Source organism: Pelophylax lessonae, assembly GCF_965119305.1.
Source record: "Pelophylax lessonae genome assembly, chromosome: 10".
NCBI lineage: Eukaryota > Metazoa > Chordata > Amphibia > Anura > Ranidae > Pelophylax > Pelophylax lessonae.
In genome coordinates this window covers 63334193-63355207 of record NC_138777.1, presented here as the reverse complement: position 1 = coordinate 63355207, position 21015 = coordinate 63334193, and the positions used below count along the sequence as shown (strand labels likewise).

The following is a 21015-nucleotide window of genomic DNA, read 5'->3' as shown; positions in this document are numbered from 1 at the left end:
TCTTTAATCATTTCCTTCAGTGTACAGTGCATATCTGATACTAGCAAACAATGGGCAGGGGTCAGCTCAGTTCAGACGAGCCACTTCACAGCCGGCTGTACCAGGCTTCAGCAAATGGAAAGGCGAGGAGGACTTACTTGGGGTTACCAAAACCACAAACAATAAAAATAAATGTCACTGTGACAAGACAATAGCCTTCAGCTAAGTCCATAAGGCCTCATGCACACTGTACTCCTAAGGACACCTAGGAGAAAATCAGCTGTAAAAACACAGTAAAAGCCACGTTTGCATGCGCGTTTGTGCATTTGGCGGTAATGCGTTCTATTGGCCAGGATATAAATGTTCTGCCCATTAGAAGGTATTAACACATGCGTTTGCTGAGCCCAAAAGTTCCTCTTCAGAACACGCAAGTGATGTTTTTTATTTTCTGCCTCGAATGCTCCTACTTGTCAATTTGTATCCATGCATGGTTTAAAGGCAAAGGAGGAAAAAAAATAAAATACCTGGCTTTTTTGAGCTCCAGTGTGCATGCGGCCTAAATGCAGAAATGGACAAATATATACACTATATTGCCAAAAGTATTGGGACGCCTGCCTTTACACGTGCATGAACTTTAATGGCATGCCAGTCTTCGTCTGTAGGGTTCAATATGGAGTTGGCCCACCCTTTGCAGCTATAACAGCTTTAACTCTTCTGGGAAGGCTGTCCACAAGGTTTAGGAGTTTGTCTATGGGAATGTTTGACTATTCTTCCAGAAGCACATTTGTGAGGTCAGGCACTGAAGGCCTTGCTTGCAGTCTGCGGTCTAATTCATCCTAAAACTTTTCTATCTGGTTGAGGTCAGGACAGTCAAGTTCCCCCACCCCAAACTCGCTCATCCATGTCTTTTTGCATCTTGCTTTGTGCACTGGTCCAAATCATTTGGTGGAGGGGGGATTATGGCATTGGGTTGCTTTTCAGAGGTTGGGCTTGTCCCCTTAGTTTCAGTGAAGAGAACTCTTAAGGCATCAGCATACCAGGGCATTTTGGACAATTTCATGCTCCCAACTTTGTGGGAATACATCGGGGATGGCCCTTTCTTGTTCCAACATGACTGTCATGCATGGAAGTCTGTGCTCCAAGTCATCCTAAAGGTGTTCTACAGGGTTAAGGTCAGCACTGGCTTATCCATGTCTTTATGGACCTTGCTTTGTGAACTATCTTGCCAAAATATGTACAGTTTGAAGATCCACAGTGTAGGAGGGCAGACGACACCATTTGCAGCTTAATCTGCGATCAGAAGAAGCGACTGGCACCGAAGTGAAGTGTTTACTGATCCTATCAGGAGAAACCTGCTTCATTTCAGAATTGGGCACTCAATGGTTTCTTTCATACCTTTCCTCCTTTGTCTGAATGCCTGCCGGTGCTGAATTAGGAGCCGTATCGCTACGCTTACATGGCTTGAAAACAAAGGCTTTTTTTGTTGAACATAAATATTCAGTATTTTTTCTTTTATTTCCTTGAAAGAGTAAAATAAAAGGCTCCTTTCGTGTGAACTGATAAGAGCAATGGGAAGGATACAGGGAAGGAAGTCAGGCTAGATACACTTGTGCTTAACAAGTCAAGGGAGACAAATGGGTTTAAAGTTTGACCTAAAAATTGGAGTGGTGTCAGATGAATGTGTTACAAGGTAGGCTCCACATGTTAGTAGATCATTTTGAACAGAATTCTGCTATAAAGGCATTCATTAGAAAGATGCACATTTTTCAGATTTGTTTGCATGATCTGATAAAACGTAGGCTTGGTTCACACTCCTGCGACTTTGGGTCTCAAAGTCATATCCCAAATTGCAGGACACGTGCAATGTATCTTCTAGGAGAGCTGTTCCAATTGACACTACTGAAGTCACTGCGACTTCAGAAAAAAGTTCCTACTCTTCTCTGATCCAAATTGACCGAGCTTCAATGAAAGAACGTGAAAAAGTTATATCAAAGTCGGACTCCAAAGTTGCCCGGAAAATCGTGCAACCTTGGAGTCGGCTAGTGTGAACCAAGTCTTACTGTCATATCTGTCATATATATTTTCATTCTACCTAAAGCAGAGCTTCATCCAAAAGGGAAGAGCTTTCCTTCCCAGTTTTGACAGACACCTGCTTCCAACAATGGCTAGGATCGCCTAGGTCATGTGTCAAACACAATGCCGGGGGGGGGGGGGGGCTGGCGTATATGGCCCACTAGGCCTTTTCATGTGGCCCTCGCACCTCTCCTGCAGCATTCCCTTGTCTCTGACCCCACCTTGTCCCAGCAGTCTGTAGTAGAGGACACAGAACTCTTCCTACAGATCCTGTGCCTCTCTGTGCAGCCACAGCACCCTCTAGTCTCCTCTTTCCCTGTTCTCACCATTCAACAGACTCTGGCAGTTGACACTAGACCTACTCTGGACTTCCTCCAGACCATGCAATTTCTGCTTCTCAGCTCTGCCCCTTGCTTCTTCCTGGAAGCAGCACAAGGTAAGGGGATCAGGACTCTTAACTTCCTAACTGATGGTGGTGTGGCTTTTGACATCGGATACAAGGTGGTGGGATGTTCTGGACATCTGGTATTACAGATACAACCTGCCCTTTGATGGCCATCATAATGCTGATGCGGCCCACAATGAAATTGAGTTTGACACCCCTGGCCTAAGTGATCCTAGTGGAAGTTCTAGTAGCCTTCTGGGACACTACAGGTCCCAGAAGGCTGTGGGACCATAAAAAAAAAAAAAAAAACGCAGTGCTGCTCACCTATGCACAGTGAGCAGCTGGCTGTGAAGTCACAAGGAGTCACAGCTGGCTGCCCACAGTTAACATGCCAACACCGGGGACCCGAAGACCAGTGAAGAGCCAGCTTGGGTGAGGACGAATCGTGAGATAGGCAAGTATCTGTTTAAAAGTCAGCAGCTACAATGTTTGTAGCAGTTGATTTTTAATTTTTATGAACTGACGTAAGAAGAATTCCAGGTATGGCAATTTATACATGTGTATACCATACCTGTAGGATCCCCCCTAGAAGATACCTCTACTACATTGATCCTCACTTAGTTCCGGGGAACATGGCAGCTGCCCTGCTGCATTGTGAACACATGAGGTTGGCCACTTGGCAGGTGAGCCATTTAGAGTATGCTTTGCAGAGCGCAACGTCACTGACAGTTCCGAGTCTGCCAACATCATATCAAAGATGGAGGCACCCAAGGGAGGCTGTTGTTAAAATTAAAGTGACATAGTCTCACTGTATGTAGGAACTTGGCCATCCTCTTGCTCGCTTCTAAGATAGACTATGAGTTAAGGGATGTCTAGTTTGCATAGAGCGGTGCACATGACCACAACTAACATGCACTGCTTGCTCCAAACAAACTAAAGTGAGGGGGCACACAGAGGATGTTACAAGGACACTGAAAAACACAGCAAGGAACGATTTCATGAAATGTAGACCAAAGGGCTATCAAGTTGTGGATGTGTATAGTTTAGAAAACAAGGGTATCATTTAGAGTCTGGCAACTTGGTCACTTCATCTATTACAGGTACTCATATAGCGCCGTAAATTTACGCAGCACTTTTACATATATACTGTACATTTACATCAGTCCCTCAAGGAGCTTACAATCTAAGGTCCCCAATGCACATGCATACACACACATACAAGAGCCAATTTAGACAGGAGCTAGTAAACCTACCAGCATCTCTTTGGAGTGTAGGAGGAAAGTAGAGTACCCAGAGAAAACCCAACAAAGCACAGGGAGAACATGCAAACTCCAGCCAGGTAATGTCATGGTTGGAATTTGAACCAATGGCCCTAGTGGTGCCAGGTGGAAGTGCCAAGCGCTTAGCCACTATGCTAAAACTCAAAAGATCAGTATGGGCCGGCTCACATACAGGACCATGAGCTGTAACGCATATGTTCTTGTGCATTGAGGTGCATTGCATTCGAAGCCCATACTTTTTGAACAGGCTCTGAATGTAACTCAACCTCACGAAAAAAAAAAAAAAAAAAAAAAATATATATATATATATATATATATATATATATATATATATATATATAAATAAATAGACCCGGTTTGTTTCAAAATACATCATAATGTACCGCTATGAAAACCAATCGCATTGAAGGGTTGTGGTGAACACTGCGCTGGGTTGCTATTAAAAATGAATGGCAGCACACCACAAACCACACATACAGTGGGTTGCCGAACGTTACCATATTACACCCATTGTGGTGTAAATGCCCTGTAAAGAATACCTTTAACCTACTAAAACTGGTAAAGGCGACTTTCTTTTTTATTTATTTTATAGATTAGAATACAGACATGTTCACTCATACTGCCCAAGCATGCATGGCTGTGAACAGAGTGCACACACAGCTGGCGCCATGCTTATCTTATGAGAACAATAGCTACTAGACAATAGGCTCTCTATACTGCACTGCCCAGCAGATAGAACGTCCAGGGGTGTCTTCTGAGGTCTGAAGGTATCCATTACAATCTCTGCCAAATTCTGCATGTTTAGGTTCACCTAATATTTATAAGCTTCCCTTATTAAACTGCATAAGCTTTTCTTAAGCTGAAATGGCAGAGAATGTAAGTTGTTGGTTGTCCACACATGGCAATCAGCTTTTACAATCTACATTGTGCTAAGTCTGGTTTGCAAGGTCCAAAAATGAAATAACCTTACAGTCAAAATGTTAAAAAAAAATAAAAAAATCCTGAAAGATGTGTAGTATGGATGGACAGATTTGGAGAACAACCTGCAAAATAGTCCATAGAACTAAATTTTACACTTTTTTTTAATCCTCCAAAACCACCAATAAAACCTAATTTTACTAAAATTCTGCAAAACCAATAAGTTTTAATTTTTTTAAAACTATATAAGATTTGCAGATATTCTCAAACATTTGTACATCATATATGCAGGTTAGGGTCTTTACAGCTTCACGGTTTTATACAATCTCATCTGATTTTTTTTTAATACATTAGATCTCAGATTTGAACATGTATATTTAGATTTCTGGCACTTGCCTATAAACCTTATATATTGTATAAATTGTTCTATGTGTGGTCCGTTTAGGTTGACTAACCGTGTAAAAATTTTCACTCAAGATCAAGTGCATCAGAAGTACATCAAGTTTTTTCCTCATTTTTAATGCAAGCTTTAGAAGCCCCTATATTAGGGCTTCACGCAAAGACTGAAAAAACGCAGCTTTTTACAGACATTTTACTTTTTTTTTTCCTTTTTTATTTATTTTTTTTAACCTCTAAACACACAGGCGTATTAGAAGAGGAGCGTTTAGACGCTGAAACAAAAAAAATAAAAAACACATCACTTGCGCATTCAGGAAAGGAGTGTTTGGGCAGAAAAAAGCGGAACGTGCCTAAACACTAACGCTTGAGCGCTCATTCACTCATTCCAATGGCCAAAATAAAGTAATATTCTGGCCAATGAAATGAACGAATGCACAAAATGCTGATGTGCCTAAACAAACGTGACTTTAGGTGCCTTTTAGCTGACTATTCGGGGGAGAAAAAAAATGTTCTGTGTGCATAAGGCCTAAAGTTTTAAATTCCAGTCCTTGCTTTGTGCACCGGTCCAAATCATTTGGTGGAGGGGGGATTATGGTGTGGGGTTTTTCTGGGGTTGGGCTTGGCTTCTTATTTCCAGTGAAGGTAATGCTTAAGGCGTCAGCACACCAAGACATTTTGGACAATTTCATGCTCCCAACTTTGTGGGAACAGTTTGGGGATGGCCCCTTCCTGTTCCAACATGACTGCGCACCAGTGCACAAAGCAAGGTTCAAAAAGACATGGATGAGCGAGTTTGGGGTGGAGGAACTTGACTGGCCTGAACCCAATAAAACACCTTTGGGATGAATTAGAGCGGAGACTGAGAGCCAGGTCTTCTCGCCCAATATCAGTGTCTGACCTCACAAATGCGCTTATGGAAGAATGGTCAAACATTCCCATAGACACACTCCTAAACCTTGTGGACAGCCTTCCCAGAAGAGTTGAAGCTGGTCTAGCTTGGGCCAACTCAATATTGAAGGGATGTAGGGTGTGAGGTGGTCGATAGGGTCTCCCAGCAGAATTCAAACAGTGCAGAGCCAGTTTTATGCTATCTATACTTCAGCTCCACCTGTTGGCTACAGATGGTAAATACAATATATTAAATATAAAATAAGTTCATTTTATCCTAAATCAAAAGAAATGCAAAAATGACCTTTCTTTGTTCATGCTGAAAATAAAAGCAGAGTATATAATAAAAACCACCATTGTCACAATCAATTTCTCACTATCATTGGCAGTGAAAGTTTTTTATTTCAATAGTTGCTGCGGGTCTACAGAGACAGTGCTCACAGAAAACGCTTTGATGAATGAGACCTGATGTGGTCAAGTCATTATATACCTTACATTGCTTACTTTTGCAGCATAACATGTCTGTAGAACTGCCTTTACACGCAGTGTGTAAACTGTGCCCACATCCTGTATCTATTTCCATTATAGCAATTAAATGCTTTGTTGATTAAGCCCATCCACGCAGTCAAAGCCCCTCCAGCAAGGGATCCATAATGAAAGGAAGTACTCGTCTTGACACAATACACAGGCACACTCGTGTCACGCCATCAGCTCTTTGATCCTTGCTAAGAAATAATCTGATGGATAAATATTGTGGAGTCACATTATGCAACAGGCAGTACTTACAGCGCTTCCAGGCTATCCAACCCATCAAAGCAGTGCGGTCCTAGAGTTTTGATTTTATTGTTGTGGAGATGTCTAGGAGCATGAAAGGAGAAAAGGTTTACTGAATAAAATGCAAACAGTTTGCAGATTAAACTAAACTTGTCAGCATTCAGTTACATTGCCTATGGTTAAAGAAATCCAGAAAGCGCAATTTGTATTTAAACTTTCCTAAAAAAAAAAAAATCCTAAAGAAATAGCCAACCCCCCACCAAAAAAAGAAGTCCTCTCCTAAATTGATGGATCTTAATTTTTTGGGAGGATGGGGGGGGCTCTGCAAATTTGTCATTTTCTTCCCACCTTTTGGGCAATTCTTACTGTCATTACCTTTGATAGTACGGTATTTACATTCTTGTTCTTCCTTTTTATTGGTATTGGAATAAAAGTGTATAGTGTAAGTATAGATTAATCCCTACAGACAGGGAAGAAAAAACTGCCCGCTTAGCACAAGCACCATACCACCGTTCAGTTTTCAGTGTTGTGATCATTTGCCTGACAATTACTTGGTCATACATTATATTATATATAATTTTTTCTTTTTAGACTTCTTTATTTAATAAAGTGGTTGTAAAGGCAGAACATTTTCTACCTTAATGCATTCCCTGCAATCAAGAAAAAAATGTCTCTGCACTTGTATCCCCCCCCCATCCCCCTTATATACTTAACTGAGCCCTTTCCTGATCTAGTGCTGTGCCCGCCTGCTACGGCACTCTCCTCTCTCCTCACAGGACAAGGAGGCAGCAGTGGGAGCCATTGGCTCCTACTGCTGTCAATCAAATCCTGTGAGGGAGCAGGGGGTGGGGCTAAGCTGCGTTGTATATGTATAGATGCATACAAAGCCCGACTCGGGAGTGAGCTCATAGATGCACCACCTAAGAAAGTGGCTTCCTATGGTAGCGCACAGAGAAGAGAGCCTAGAGCAGTGAGGGTGAACCTTGGAACCCCAGATGTTTTGGAACTACATTTCCCATGATGCTCAACTACACTGCAGAGTGCATAAGCATCATGGGAAATTAAGTTCCAAAACATCTAAGGGTGCCAAGGTTCACCATTAGTGGCCTAGAGCTCTGGTGGGGTACCCCAGAAAAGGGGTACCCTAGTACTTTAGGGGTAGCTCAGAGTGCTGGTGGGGTACCCTATTGCGAACTGCAGGCATGTATAACACGTTTATTATTAAAAAAATATAGATCTTTTTCAACCACTTTAAGAACAATTTGTCATATATATATATATATATATATATATATATATATATATATATATATATATATATATATATATATAAAAAAGCACAAACACTTAAGTAGAAGTTCAGCCAAAACAAACTCTAAACCTACTCTAAACCTAATCTATCTAGCCCTGTAAAGAATAAATTGTTATGCTTACCTGTTGTGCAGCCACTTCGGTCCCACGCTGAGCTCGCAGTGGTGTCTTTAGTGTGTGAAAGTGTGCAGGAGAGGCAGCAGACAACGGAAGTCCCATAGTAACTATGGGTTACGTCACTTCCCAGGCATTGCCCAGCCATTGTCGGCCCTGTCCTGCGCACAGCTTCCGCCGCTGGTGACCAGACCAGCTTGGATGAGTTTCTGAAATGTATAGCGATTTTTTCTTTACAGGGTTTGGTAGATTAGCTGAGAGCAGATTTAGCATTAGATAGTTTTTGGCTGAACTTAACTCTAAGAAATAGCTGTGTCCTTTAGTTTCGGTTATAAAACATATTAAATAAGAGCCAGGACAATACAAACAGCTCAGAAATGACTTTATTTTTAAAAGTAGACCCTCCGAGGTGATCTGATTTTTCCCCACACTTTTTTTTGGAAATTTAGAACCGCGCTTGTATGAAGGTGAATAATACATGGAGCTTGGCAATGATGAACTAGATACAGAGCATCATTAATGTACAGGTCGAGCGGAGAGGAAGTAAAGAGATTTTAATGAACGGGCCTCAAAGTGGGAGGATGTAGATGAAGGGGTTACCGTGCAGGACAAGAGAAGTGAAGGGGTTGATATGCAGGTCACTACAGAGACAGGATGGAGATGAGAGATTCGAAAGAAGAGTGGGGAGGTCAAGGGGTTAATAAAAAAAACCTGTTCCAGATTAAAATTCAACAAAATAATTAAAATTAACTTTGCCTACAAGTCAGTCATAAATCATTTATAAATTGAAAGATTCACGAAATCATCCTTGCTTTACCATAATGGTTACAATTTTCTGGACAGCAAACTACCGCTTCCACTACATAGGTCTACAACAAAGTATGTTGTAGAAATAGACCAAAGTTTGTTGTAGACCTAGACCAAAGTATGCTGTAGACCTAGACCAAAGTATGTTGTAGACCTAGACCAAAGTATGTTGTAGACCTAGACCAAAGTATGTTGTAGACCTAGACCAAAGTATGTTGTAGACCTAGACCAAAGTATGTTGTAGACCTAGACCAAAGTATGTTGTAGACCTAGACCAAAGTATGTTGTAGACCTAGACCAAAGTATGTTGTAGACCTAGACCAAAGTATGTTGTAGACTACAAAGTATGTGGAAACCCCTCCAGATTGTTTAATTCAGGCGAAGGGTACATACAAATACATTTTTGACACGTGTTCACTTTCAATCTTGTAGAAAGTTTTTTTGAAACCACTTTTCTGTTTAAGAGATAGTTTCAGGAATTTGGAGTGGGGGGGAACCAGAGTGGCCAGTTACAGGGCAATGAGCTCAGCCCTAATATACACCTTTGGCATTAACTGGAAGACCAACTCAAGCCAGATCCATCTTGTCTAACATCAGATTGACACAAATACTCTTTTGGCTGAACCCAATTTTCCCCATAGTCACACTGCAAAAGTTGGTGAAAAGCCTCCACAGAACAAAGGCTGGTGTGACATCGGGGAAGGATAAATTAAAAGGGCCTGTGTGTTTGCAAAGGCCTCCTGAACCCCGCTTTCCGCAGCTCCCCTAGCAGCTCATAAGCACTAAAACCAAAAGGTGCCACCTGGTATTCTGGTGCTGGAGGCTAGTGGAAGTGATTCTGTCACCACTTCATCAGACCGGAGTACTATCATATGTGAGAGGATCACATGTCATCCCCCCCCCCTTCAATACCTGGACAAATTGTTTCCAGCAGTAGAGGCTGGTAAGGTATGGTGAAATAGAATTGGAAAAAGGTAGGAGGGCACCTTTACAAACACTCTAGAACTTTGCACTGAATGGGCAAGGTAACCGTATCTCCCTAATGGCCATGGTTTTGGAACAGGATATCCAACAAACCTTTATGTGCGATGATCAGGTGTTAAAAAAATGCAGGGGAAGGATAAATTAAAAAGGGCCTGTGTGTTTGCATAGGCCTCCTGCACCCCGCTTTCTCCAGATACCCTTGCAGCTCGTATCAGCACTGGGTGCCACCTGGTATTCTGGTGCTGGAGGCAAGTGGAAGGAGAAAGGTAGGAGGGCACCTTTACAAACACTCTAGAACTTTGCACTGAAAGGGCAAGGTAACAGTATATCTAATGCCCATGGTTTTGGAACAGAATATCCAACAAACCTTTATGTGCGATGGCCAGGTCTCAAAAAAAAATGCAGAATATAGTATTTAAAAAAAAAAAAAAAATACAACAGTCCCACCAAAAAACACAGAAGGAAAAACACAATTTTAACACTTCTCTAAGAAATCAGCACAACAAATCTTTTTAAAATGCTATTTTTCAGTGAGCAAGCCTTCCGTTAAAAGGAAAAAACATCTGCTATTTTAGATTTAATTTTTCATTTCCTTGAAATATTGACCTGGAAATACTTACAAAACAACGAGGCTTGACAGATTTGAGAAGGCATAATCCGGTATGTGAGTGATTTTGTTCAGAGCCAGCGTTAAGGCCTGAAGGGATGGGAGGTTACTGAGGGGACGAACCGGGACCTCTGTTAAACTGTTGTCATCCAGCCACAGATGTCGGAGCTGCACAAGGCCCTCGAAGCTGTCATCTGGCACGGTGACAATATGGTTAGCGTCTAGTCGTCTGTAAGAGAAACGCACAATTCATCAGTTTTGTGTCATGACCAGAAGCAAGTTTACTGAAAGAGAAGCGATATAATGTTTTAAGGATTTGGACAAGGAAAACAGCAAAAAAGAGTGAACGTTCAGGAAAGGCAAACAATTTGGGATCCCTGTACTACCTTACCAGAAATATTGTTTAAACAAATTGTGTTTTAGTGTAATTTTACTCAGCTCCAATTACATATATCAGTCACTTTGCCTATTGAAGTGCTCTAGAATAGCATGGTAAAGTGGAGCGACAGGCACATAGCTAAATTATATATATATATACACACATATATATATATATATATATATATATATATATATATATACACACACATACACACATATACACATATACACATATAGACCCCCTTAAATTTTTCACTCTTTGTTATATTGCAGCCATTTGCTAAAATCATTTAGGTTCATTCTTCTTCCTCATGAATGTACACATAGCACCCCATACTGACAGAAAAACACAGAATTGTTGACATTGTTGCAGATTTATTAAAAAAGAAAAACTGAAATATCACATGGTCCTAAGTATTCAGACCCTTTGCTCAGTATTAAGTAGAAGCCCCCTTTTGATCTAATACAGCCAGGAGTCTTTTTGGGAAAGATGCAACAAGTCTTTCACACCTGGATTTGGGGATCCTCTGCCATTCCTCCTTGCAGATCCTCTCCAGTTCTGTCAGGTTGGATAGTAAACGTTGGTGGACAGCCATTTTTAGGTCTCTCCAGAGATGCTCAATTGGGTTTAAGTCAGGGCTCTGGCTGGGCCATTCAAGAACAGTCACGGAGTTGTTGTGAAGCCACTCCATTATTTTAGCTGTGTGCTTAGGGTCATTGTCTTGTTGGAAAGTAAACCTTCGGCCCAGTCTGAGGTCCAGAGCACTCTGGAGAAGGTTTTTGTCCAGGATATCCCTGCACTTGGCCGCATTCATCTTTCCCTCGATTGCAACCAGTCGTCCTGTCCCTACAGCTGAAAAACACCCCCACAGCATGATGCTGCCACCACCATGCTTCACTGTTGGGACTGTATTGGACAGGTGATGAGCAGTGCCTGGTTTTCTCCACACATACCGCTTAGAATTAAGGCCAAAAAGTTCTATTTTGGTCTCATCAGACCAGAGAATCTTATTTCTCACCATCTTGGAGTCCTTCAGGTATTTTTTAGCAAACTCTATGCGGGCTTTCATGTGTCTTACCCTGAGGAGAGGCTTCCGTCGGGCCACTCTGCCATAAAGCCCCCCGACTGGTGGAGGGCTGCAGTGATGGTTGACTTTCTACAACTTTCTCCCATCTCCTGACTGCATCTCTGGAGCTCAGCCACAGTGATCTTTGGGTTCTTCTTTACCTCTCTCACCAAGGCTCTTCTCCCCCGATAGCTCAGTTTGGCCGGACGGCCAGCTCTAGGAAGGGTTCTGGTCGTCCCAAACGTCTTCCATTTGAGGATTATGGAGGCCACTGTGCTCTTAGGAACCTTAAGTGCAGCAGAAATCTTTATGGAACCTTGGCCATATCTGTGCCTTGCCACAATTCTGTCTCTGAGCTCTTCAGGCAGTTCCTTTGACCTCATGATTCTCATTTGCTCTGACATGCATTGTGATCTGGAAGGTCTTATATAGACAGGTGTGTGGCTTTCCTAATCAAGTCCAATCAGTATAATCAAACACAGCTGGACTCAAATGAAGGTGTAGAACCATCTCAAGGATGATCAGAAGAAATGGAAAGTCAAATATATGAGTGTCACAGCAAAGGGTCTGAATACTTAGGACCATGTGATATTTCAGTTTTTCTTTTTTAATAAATCTGCAACAATGTCAACAATTCTGTGTTTTTCTGTCAGTATGGGGTGCTGTGTGTACATTCATAAGGAAGAAGAATGAACTTAAATGATTTTAGCAAATGGCTGCAATATAACAAAGAATGAAAAATTTAAGGGGGTCTGAATACTTTCCGTACCCACTGTGTATATAATATAATATATATATATATATATATATATATATATATATATATATATATATATATATATATATATATATATATATATATATTTTTTTTTTTTTTATTGGTTCAGGTACTTCCCCTTATCCGAGTCACCCTTTGTCTCCTGCCCCTACCACCATTCTTTGGTTCCACCCTTTACCTAGAGAATACATAAAAGTATAGTTTTTTGTGCAACGTAGTTTATATTTAATTTGCTAATGAAAGACAGTAAAATTAGGTCCCCTGCAGGCAGCAACAATAGATCCCTCAGCAAAAATAAATCTCTGCTGCAACAAAAGATCCCTTGCAACAATAGATCTTCCACAACAAATACCTCCAGCAACAATAGTGCTCCCAGTATCCAGCATCAACAGATTCTCCAGCAGCCAGCAACAATAGACCCCTCCCATCCACAATTGACCCCCGCCCCACCAGAAGCAATAGAGCTCCCCAGTAACAATAGACCAGCCCCCCCTCCATTGACAACAGAGTCTCCGGAAGCCAACATCGATAGATCCCCCAGCACCCTTGGCATATACATATAACACCACAGCTCAGTTTCTGAGGCGATTGAACTTGAGCTGTTGAGGCACCCCCTTAAATAACCCTAAAACAGGGTTCTTGAATAAACTGGCCGGCTATTCAGGCAGGAGAAAAGAGCGGGAAGACACTATCTGACCCCCAGGAGAGAGGTCAGCTACCTATTCTCCCCAGATACAGGGACAAATTGAGTGGGAATTTTGAGCGGGATACAGTCCACTTGACCTTCCCAGGAAAAGGTCAGCAAACCTTTTCCTCAGAGGCAGTGTGTCGTTCCCCACACCCACTAATCAAGGTCAATAATGGACCTTAATCAGCCTGCTCCTGCTGCCATCCCATGAGGAAAAGGGGTGCTAAAAGCTCCCCTTTCCCCCCCTATTCTGTGACTAGACAGTGAAAAGTGAAGCAGAACACTAATTTGCGTATCTGCTCCTTTGCTCTGCCCTCCCATCAGCGTTCTCTTTGCACTGCAGCACACCTCTTTGGCTGGGCTGCTTCTTCCTCCCATTTCTGAGCTCTGCTGTACAGATGCAGCAAACCAATTCAAATTCAGGTGAATTAATTTGGGTCTTTCATATCAGTCTAGATTTTAGCATGAAAGCCTTTATGACATTTTAGTGACTGGGTAAAATTATGTGGTTATACTCTTAGGCCGGCCATACACTCTTCAAATCAACATGGTACAGTTAGCCTGCCCATTACCTGTTCGAATCTCGGTCGTCTCCTGCTAAACCAGCCGAGAATTGAACAGTTAATGGGCAGGCTAAATGTACCAAGTTGGTCGATTGATCAACTTGGGTACAACCCATCCTACCGGATCACCTTGAGATTAATCGCTAGTGGCTGGCTATAGCCACTAGCAATAATCACAGTCGTCTACTGGCGGGTACGTCTTACCCCATCTGCCCTGCCCTGCCCTCCCCCCGTCAGGAGAAAATTGTGGATTCCCCTGTCACCATGGTCTGTGTTGATGGGGGAATCCTGTGAATTTCTTTTCTGCAATCCATGGCTTCAGAAAAAAAAAAATGGCACCATGTATGGCCTGCCTTACCTGGCTAACTTACAAATTAAAAATTCAAGCTTTGGAAACATTGCATTTCTTCTTCTTTAAAAAGGTAGGGAAAAAAAAGCCACGCAACACACCAGGTACAGTGTGAATAATAAATAATATTCCTGTTGAGGTCATGGCAACAAGGACAACAAAGGGAAAAGCCTTAACTGGCACCCCACCTAGATTATTGTGTTTCAGGGGATGCTTAATTAATCCTCGTTCAAAGCGTACTTTGAACTGATAAACGATGCGCGCTAGCAGCTGAAGTGAAGCGCAGCAACAACAAAGTACACCGCTGGCCTCCCTGGTATGGGAAGAGTTAATAGAGAAAACTTGGACGGATGTCCCCGTGGCATAATGCAGGGTAGAAGTAAATGGACAAGCTCCCTCCTCTTTAAACAAAAAACACCTGCACTCCCTTGTCAGGTCGGTGATTAATAACCAAGCTGCCGATGCATTAGGCTTCTCAAAACAAAGAAAAGAGATCACTTACAGGTCTCCAATCTTTCCCCTTTCAAAGTTACTGTCAGTTGAAAAATGAAGACAAAACGAGCAACAGTTGCAACTTCTTTTGTCCCCCCCCCCCCCCCCCCCAAGAAAAACAAAAGCCGATTTCGGTGTATCCTATTCATTTCTTCACAAGGGATATCAGGAATTTTAACAGCTGCACATACAACCTTTTTGTATGCACAATGGCTCCAGCCATTGACAAAACATTGTTTTATATTGAGGCTTCGATCCCATACAGCTGTTTTAACAGTGAACTTGAAGGAAAAAAAAAAACAAGTGGTACAAGAATACTTCTATGGGGTTAATATAATGGCTACATGCGGTGTGCTTCCAAAAAACATACAACTGCATAATTATGGTTTGGAAAATCAATGATCGCTTCAGTAAAAAAAAAAAAAAACATAGAAGCTAAAAAGAAACTTGCAACAATCAAGATGTTGACATCTTTTCCGCGGTATACAGGTACAAAATATGCCCAATTGGATTAGGGATTATCACACCTCTACTACATGGCCAAAAGTATGTGAACATCCCTCCAAAATATATAAGAAGAACTATAGGCATTTTTGTTTTCATTTTGGATAGAGCAAGGGTGGGTAGTAACCCATCAGATTCCCCCCCCCCCCCCCAGCACTATCCCATTGCAGATATTTCTCTTCACTTCCTGTCTAATAGCCAAACAGGAAGTGAAAGGAAATCCCTGCATATTAAGAGAATTTGTTGGGGACCCCCAAGTCACCAGAACTAGTGTCCCCATTGAAAGATTTACCCTCTATTACTTTTCTGGGGACAACCCAAAATTTTGGGATTTTCCTTTACCTAAACTTTCAATGACAATGGTCATTGGTAAACAGGATGAAAAGAGAGGGTTAATCTCCCTAACGGGGACACAGACAGCAATAAAAACTGACTGGGGTTCTAATCTCTCTCTACTCTATTAAAAAAAAAAAAGTTTTGCCTTTAATTATTCTTTAAGCTCAGGTGTATCCAGTGAATAATACACACATTACAGCTTACAAAGACATTTTAGAACAGGGGTGTCCAACCTTTTCTCCTTCCTGGGCCACATTGAAAGACGAGGAATTGTCATGGGCCACACAAAAAATACACTATAAATAAGGATAGCTGAGGAGGATTTCCTGGAAAAGAAAAGGGAAGGAAAGGGTAAGGAAGGGAAAGGGTAAGGGAAAGGAAAGGGAAAGGGTAAGGGAAAGGAAAGGGAAAGGAAAGGGAAAGGGTAAGGGAAAGGAAAGGGAAAGGAAAGGGAAAGGAAAGGAAGGGAAAGGAAAGGGGAAGGAAGGGAAAGGAAAGGGGAAGGAAGGGAAAGGAAGGGAAAGGAAGGGAAAGGAAGGGAAAGGAAAGGGGAAGGAAGGGAAAGGAAAGGAAAGGGGAAGGGAAAGGAAGGGAAGGGAAAGGAAAGGGGAAGGAATGGAAAGGAAAGGGGAAGGAAGGGAAAAGGGAAAGGAAAGGGGAAGGAAGGGAAAGGAAAGGGGAAGGAAGGGAAAGGAGAAGGAAAGGGAAAGGAGAAGGAAAGCAAAGTAAAGGGAAAGGAGAAGGAAAGCAAAGTAAAGGGAAAGGAGAAGGAAAGCAAAGTAAAGGGGAAGGAAGGGAAAGCAAAGGAAAGGGGAAGGAAGGGAAAGCAAAGGAAAGGGGAAGGAAGGGAAAGCAAAGGAAAGGGGAAGGGAGGGAAAGCAAAGGAAAGGGGAAGGAAGGGAAAGGAAAGGGGAAGGAAAGGGGAAGGAAAGGGAAAGGAAAGGGGAAGGAAAGGGAAAGGAAAGGAAAGGAAAGGGGAAGGAAAGGGAAAGGAAAGGAAAGGGGAAGGAAGGAAGGGAAAGGAAAGGGGAAGGAAGGGAAAGGAAAGGGGAAGGAAGGGAAAGGAAAGGGGAAGGAAGGGAAAGGAAGGGAAAGGAAGGGAAAGGAAAGGGAAAGGAAAGGGGAAGGAAGGGAAAGGAAAGGGGAAGGAAGGGGAAAGGGGAAGGAAGGGGAAAGGGGAAGGAAGGGAGAAGGGGAAGGAAGGGTGAAGGAAAAGGAAATAGAAAAGGAGGGAAGGGGAAAAATGGCAAAAGGGGAAAAAGGGCAAAAGAGTAAAAGGGCAATAGGGGCAATAAGGGAAAAGGGGAGTCATTCCCCTTCCACCATCACGGATGTCATCAGAGTTTTTTTTTTTTAATCAAGTAACACATCCACATTGTGACTTGCCACCTGTCACCCACTCAAACATTTCACCCAGAAGAGCTTAATCATCACCATGGGCAAAACACATTGGAGCGGGATGAGTACAGTCACTTTATAGATATGCGTTACTGGAGTAAAATAATTTTTTTAAAACCAGTGTGACGTCATTGTGAGGCCCTTTCAGTCACATTGTTGCAGATTGAAGAAGCGCACTGGGAAAGGCACCTTATGTGGTCCAGAGTATCACAGGGGAGTGAAGGTTAGGCTGATCTTAGGCACAGGACAAAAGTGCCGCACTAAACAATTTAAAATCATTTATTCCATTATAGATAGCAAAAATGACAACTCAACATATTTTGGGAGCCAAAGCCATACCCTCCTCATCAGGTCTTAAAATTGCCAAATAAAGTGGAGTAAAAAAGGACACAAATTAAATTATCTAAATAGATATTTCTTTCAGAAATCATGTCAGTAAAACCATCTCTCTCTCTCTCCTCCCCCCCCCTCTAGAATATATAAAAAATTTGATCCTCTGTCAGGTAGTGCTGTGTCCATGATTCAATTTCTCTTTAACATTCTCAGAGTGGGTTACTTGATTGTCCGATGGTGACAGTGGACCATGTTTGTGCAATGCTTGTAAGACAGCCAACTGAACAGGGTGACAACACAAGAGCACAATATAGGGGAAAGGGACAGAATGTTGTCAGCTAAGAGGAAGTGTCTTTATAAGGCATAATTCATAAGGTATTCAAGTGGTTTCCCCTAGGTACTCCAGTTTCTAATTAGACTTTGGTAGCTATTCAAAGCAAGGAGATTCAACTAAAAAACACATGGGCCCTGTTGCCATTTCTAACCAGAAGCCTCTTAAGTTTTCATACAAGATAATTCAGTGGCATCTCAGGATGCCACATTTTCATGGCATAGGGAAGCTTCCCATTTCAACTAGCACAAGCAGCTTTCTAGATGCTCAAAGAGCAGACCAGGAACATGGATGGAACAAGAAGGAAAGAAGCACTGCAATATTCTATACTGTATATCAGCCATTCTCACCCAGAGAGGTTGCTTATGGGCTTTTTGACCTCCTTATCTGATGGTGCCTGGATAGTTCCAGGTCCAATGCCATGTAGCAGAGCTAGGCAGCAGGACACCAATGATCTTTTTGCTGTCTGTAATGTTTTCTTTCTGACCACTAATGTATAAGGGCATTCTTCTAAATGATCACCAATGCAAGCGCCATTCTTTTCACAGACTCCAAATTCATTTTAGGAGTTCCCTGAGACCTGACTGTTCCCTGAGACCAGTGTTCCTCTGGGGTAAAAAGTTTGAGAAAGGCTGTGGTAGATACAAAAACATGTCTAACAAAAAGGTGACTAGCAGCCATGTGTAGGCCCTTTGGCCATATGGACCTGGGGGGGGGGGGGGGGGGGGGAGAGAATTCCCTCATCTAGCTGTGCTCTGGCTAAATGCAACTAAAAAGGAACCTTGGCTGACGATAGGCTTGACTAAAAGCAGTATTAAACCCAAAACATAATATATTGCAGCTTACCAATCATTAGGCACAGTGGCTGTATTCGTTTTCTTTTTAGGCTTTTTTCCCCTCGGTTTTCAACCTGGTGATCTGGCCAGTAGCACACCTGTATTAGCCTGCCTATACTCTGGATGAATGAGAACAGGGGGCACAGCAGACAGCAGCATTGTCAGTCTGAGGGAGAGGGAGGTGTTCGCTGTAGTAGCAGATTGAACCACTTAAGCCCCGGAAGATTTTACCCCCTTCCTGACCAGGGCCTATTTTGCGATTCGGCACTGCGTGACTTTAACGAACAATTGTGCGGTCGTGCGACGCTGTACCCAAACGAATTTGACGTCCTTTTTTCCCCACAAACAGAGCTTTCTTTTGGTGGTATTTAATCACCTGTGCGATTTTTTGATCGTGCGCTATAAACAAAAAAATAGCGTCAATTTTGCAAAAATAACAATATTTTTCACATTTTTTTATATGAAATCCCCCCCCCAAAAAAAAAAGTAAAAATCTAAATTTTTTAACATTTTCGGCCAATTTGCTTTATGCTACATATGTTTGTTAAAAAAAAAAAAAATCGCAATAAGCGTATTTTGATTGGTTTGCGCAAAAGTTATCGCGTTTACTAACAAAGGGAAAGATTTTTGTCATTTTTGTTGTTTTTTTTTTAACGCGTAATGGCGGCGATCTGCGATTTTTTTTGCGGTACTGCGACATTGCGGCGGACAGATCGGACCCTTGACTGACATTTTTGACACTTTTGGGGTTACCAGTGACATTTCTACAGTAATCAGTGCTATACATATGCACTGTTACTGTAAAATTACACTGGCAGTGAAGGGGTTAACTTTTTTTGAGAGGGAGGGGTTATGTGTGTCCCTAGGGGCGTGATTCTAACTGTGATTGGCTGTGGCTTGAAATGTAGGAACAGTGATCAACGGTCCTACATAGTAGAACCGTATGATCACTATTCCTACACAGGGGAGAATGACAGGTGGCTTGTTTACATCAGCCGCCTGCCTTTCTCCCTCTGCACCGACGATCGCCGAGTGACGGGCGGACATCGGGTCCGCCGGTCACACGCGCGGGAGCGTGCGCTCGCTCCCTAGAACCTCTCAGGCTAACGACGTAGTACTACGTCGCTCTGCCCGTGAGGGGCTGACCGCCGCAGTAAATAGTCGTTCGGCGGTCGGCAAGCGGTTAAATACACTAACAAACGGAGGTTGAACTTCAGCTACTACTTTATAATCTCTTACAGCAAACAGTTTTTGGGGATAAAGGTTTTGCATGAATCACTCGAGTTAAATGGTTTAACTAATGCAGCCATCACATCTAAGAATTGGTAAGCTGCAATAGAACAAATGTTTGCTTTTGGGTTTAATACTTCTTTAACGCCATTTGACCATCATATGAATGCAAAAAAAATGAGCTTGAAGAGGACTGAAACCGAATACTTTGCTCACAAAAAGGTGAGCAGCATACAGAAATGCCAATTCCCTTCCACACCAATCCTTCTGTCATTTTGACAAGTTGCTCGGGGGCCTATGAACATGTCAGAATGATTTTTATAAGGCAAGAAAAAGATTCTCAGTATACAGTGTTGATGTAAAGCAGTGACCTGAGAGACAACTTTTCTCCCCTTACGTAATGCCACCTGCATGCCTCTTACCTAATGCAAATAAAAAATCTGCTATTGATGAATCATTTTTGCCTGTTTAGAGAAAGGACTGTTTAAACAGAGGAGCATTAAAACATCTCAAGATACAAAAGCCCTGAGGCTCCATCAAAATAAGAACTAGAAAATACCTGTCCCTTTTCTATCTACTTATTCCAAATTCATAAACCTCCCCTGAAGATCAAAAAGGAAGACTTTCCACCGGGATAAACTCATCTAGCATCACGAGAGTGACTTCATGTTATCCAGACAGGCAAGCCCGGCTGGCCTGACTTTAATAAGCAGAAGAAACAACACACAAGAAACTAATGAAAGTCCACATAAAGATACAAAACACCTACAGTACCTCACAAAAGTGAGTACACCCCTCACATTTTTGTAAATATTTTATTATATAATTTCATGTAAAGTAGTGAGTGTACAGCTTATATAACAGTGTATATTTACTGTCCCCTCAAAATAACTCAACACAGACAATGTCTTAACCGCTGGCAACAAAAGTGAGTACACCCCTAAGTGAAAATGTCCAAATTGGGCCCAAAGTGTTAATATTTTGTGTGGCCACTATTAGTTTCCAGCACTGCCTTAACCCTCTTGGGCATGGAGTTCACCCGAGCTTCACAGGTTGCCACTGGAGTCCTCTTCCACTCCTCCAGGACGTTACGGAGCTGGTGGATATTAGAGACCTTGCGCTCCTCCACCTTCCCTTTGAGGATGCCCCACAGAGGCTTAATAGGGTTTAGGTCTGGAGACATGCTTGGCCAGTCCATCACCTTTACCCT

The 21015-nt window shown here is 42.3% G+C and overlaps 1 protein-coding gene across 1 annotated transcript in view; it reads right to left on the bottom strand.

Moving 5' to 3' along the window:
• Positions 1 to 21015, bottom strand: part of LGR4 (leucine rich repeat containing G protein-coupled receptor 4) — a 166061-nt gene that overhangs the window by 27587 nt on the left and 117459 nt on the right. The window contains exons 5-6 of the mRNA XM_082270765.1: positions 10533 to 10748; positions 6709 to 6780 (exon numbers count right to left, since the gene is read on the bottom strand). Of these exons, the coding sequence (XP_082126891.1) occupies positions 6709 to 6780; positions 10533 to 10748 (288 nt within the window). The remainder of the gene's footprint in view (positions 1 to 6708; positions 6781 to 10532; positions 10749 to 21015) is intronic.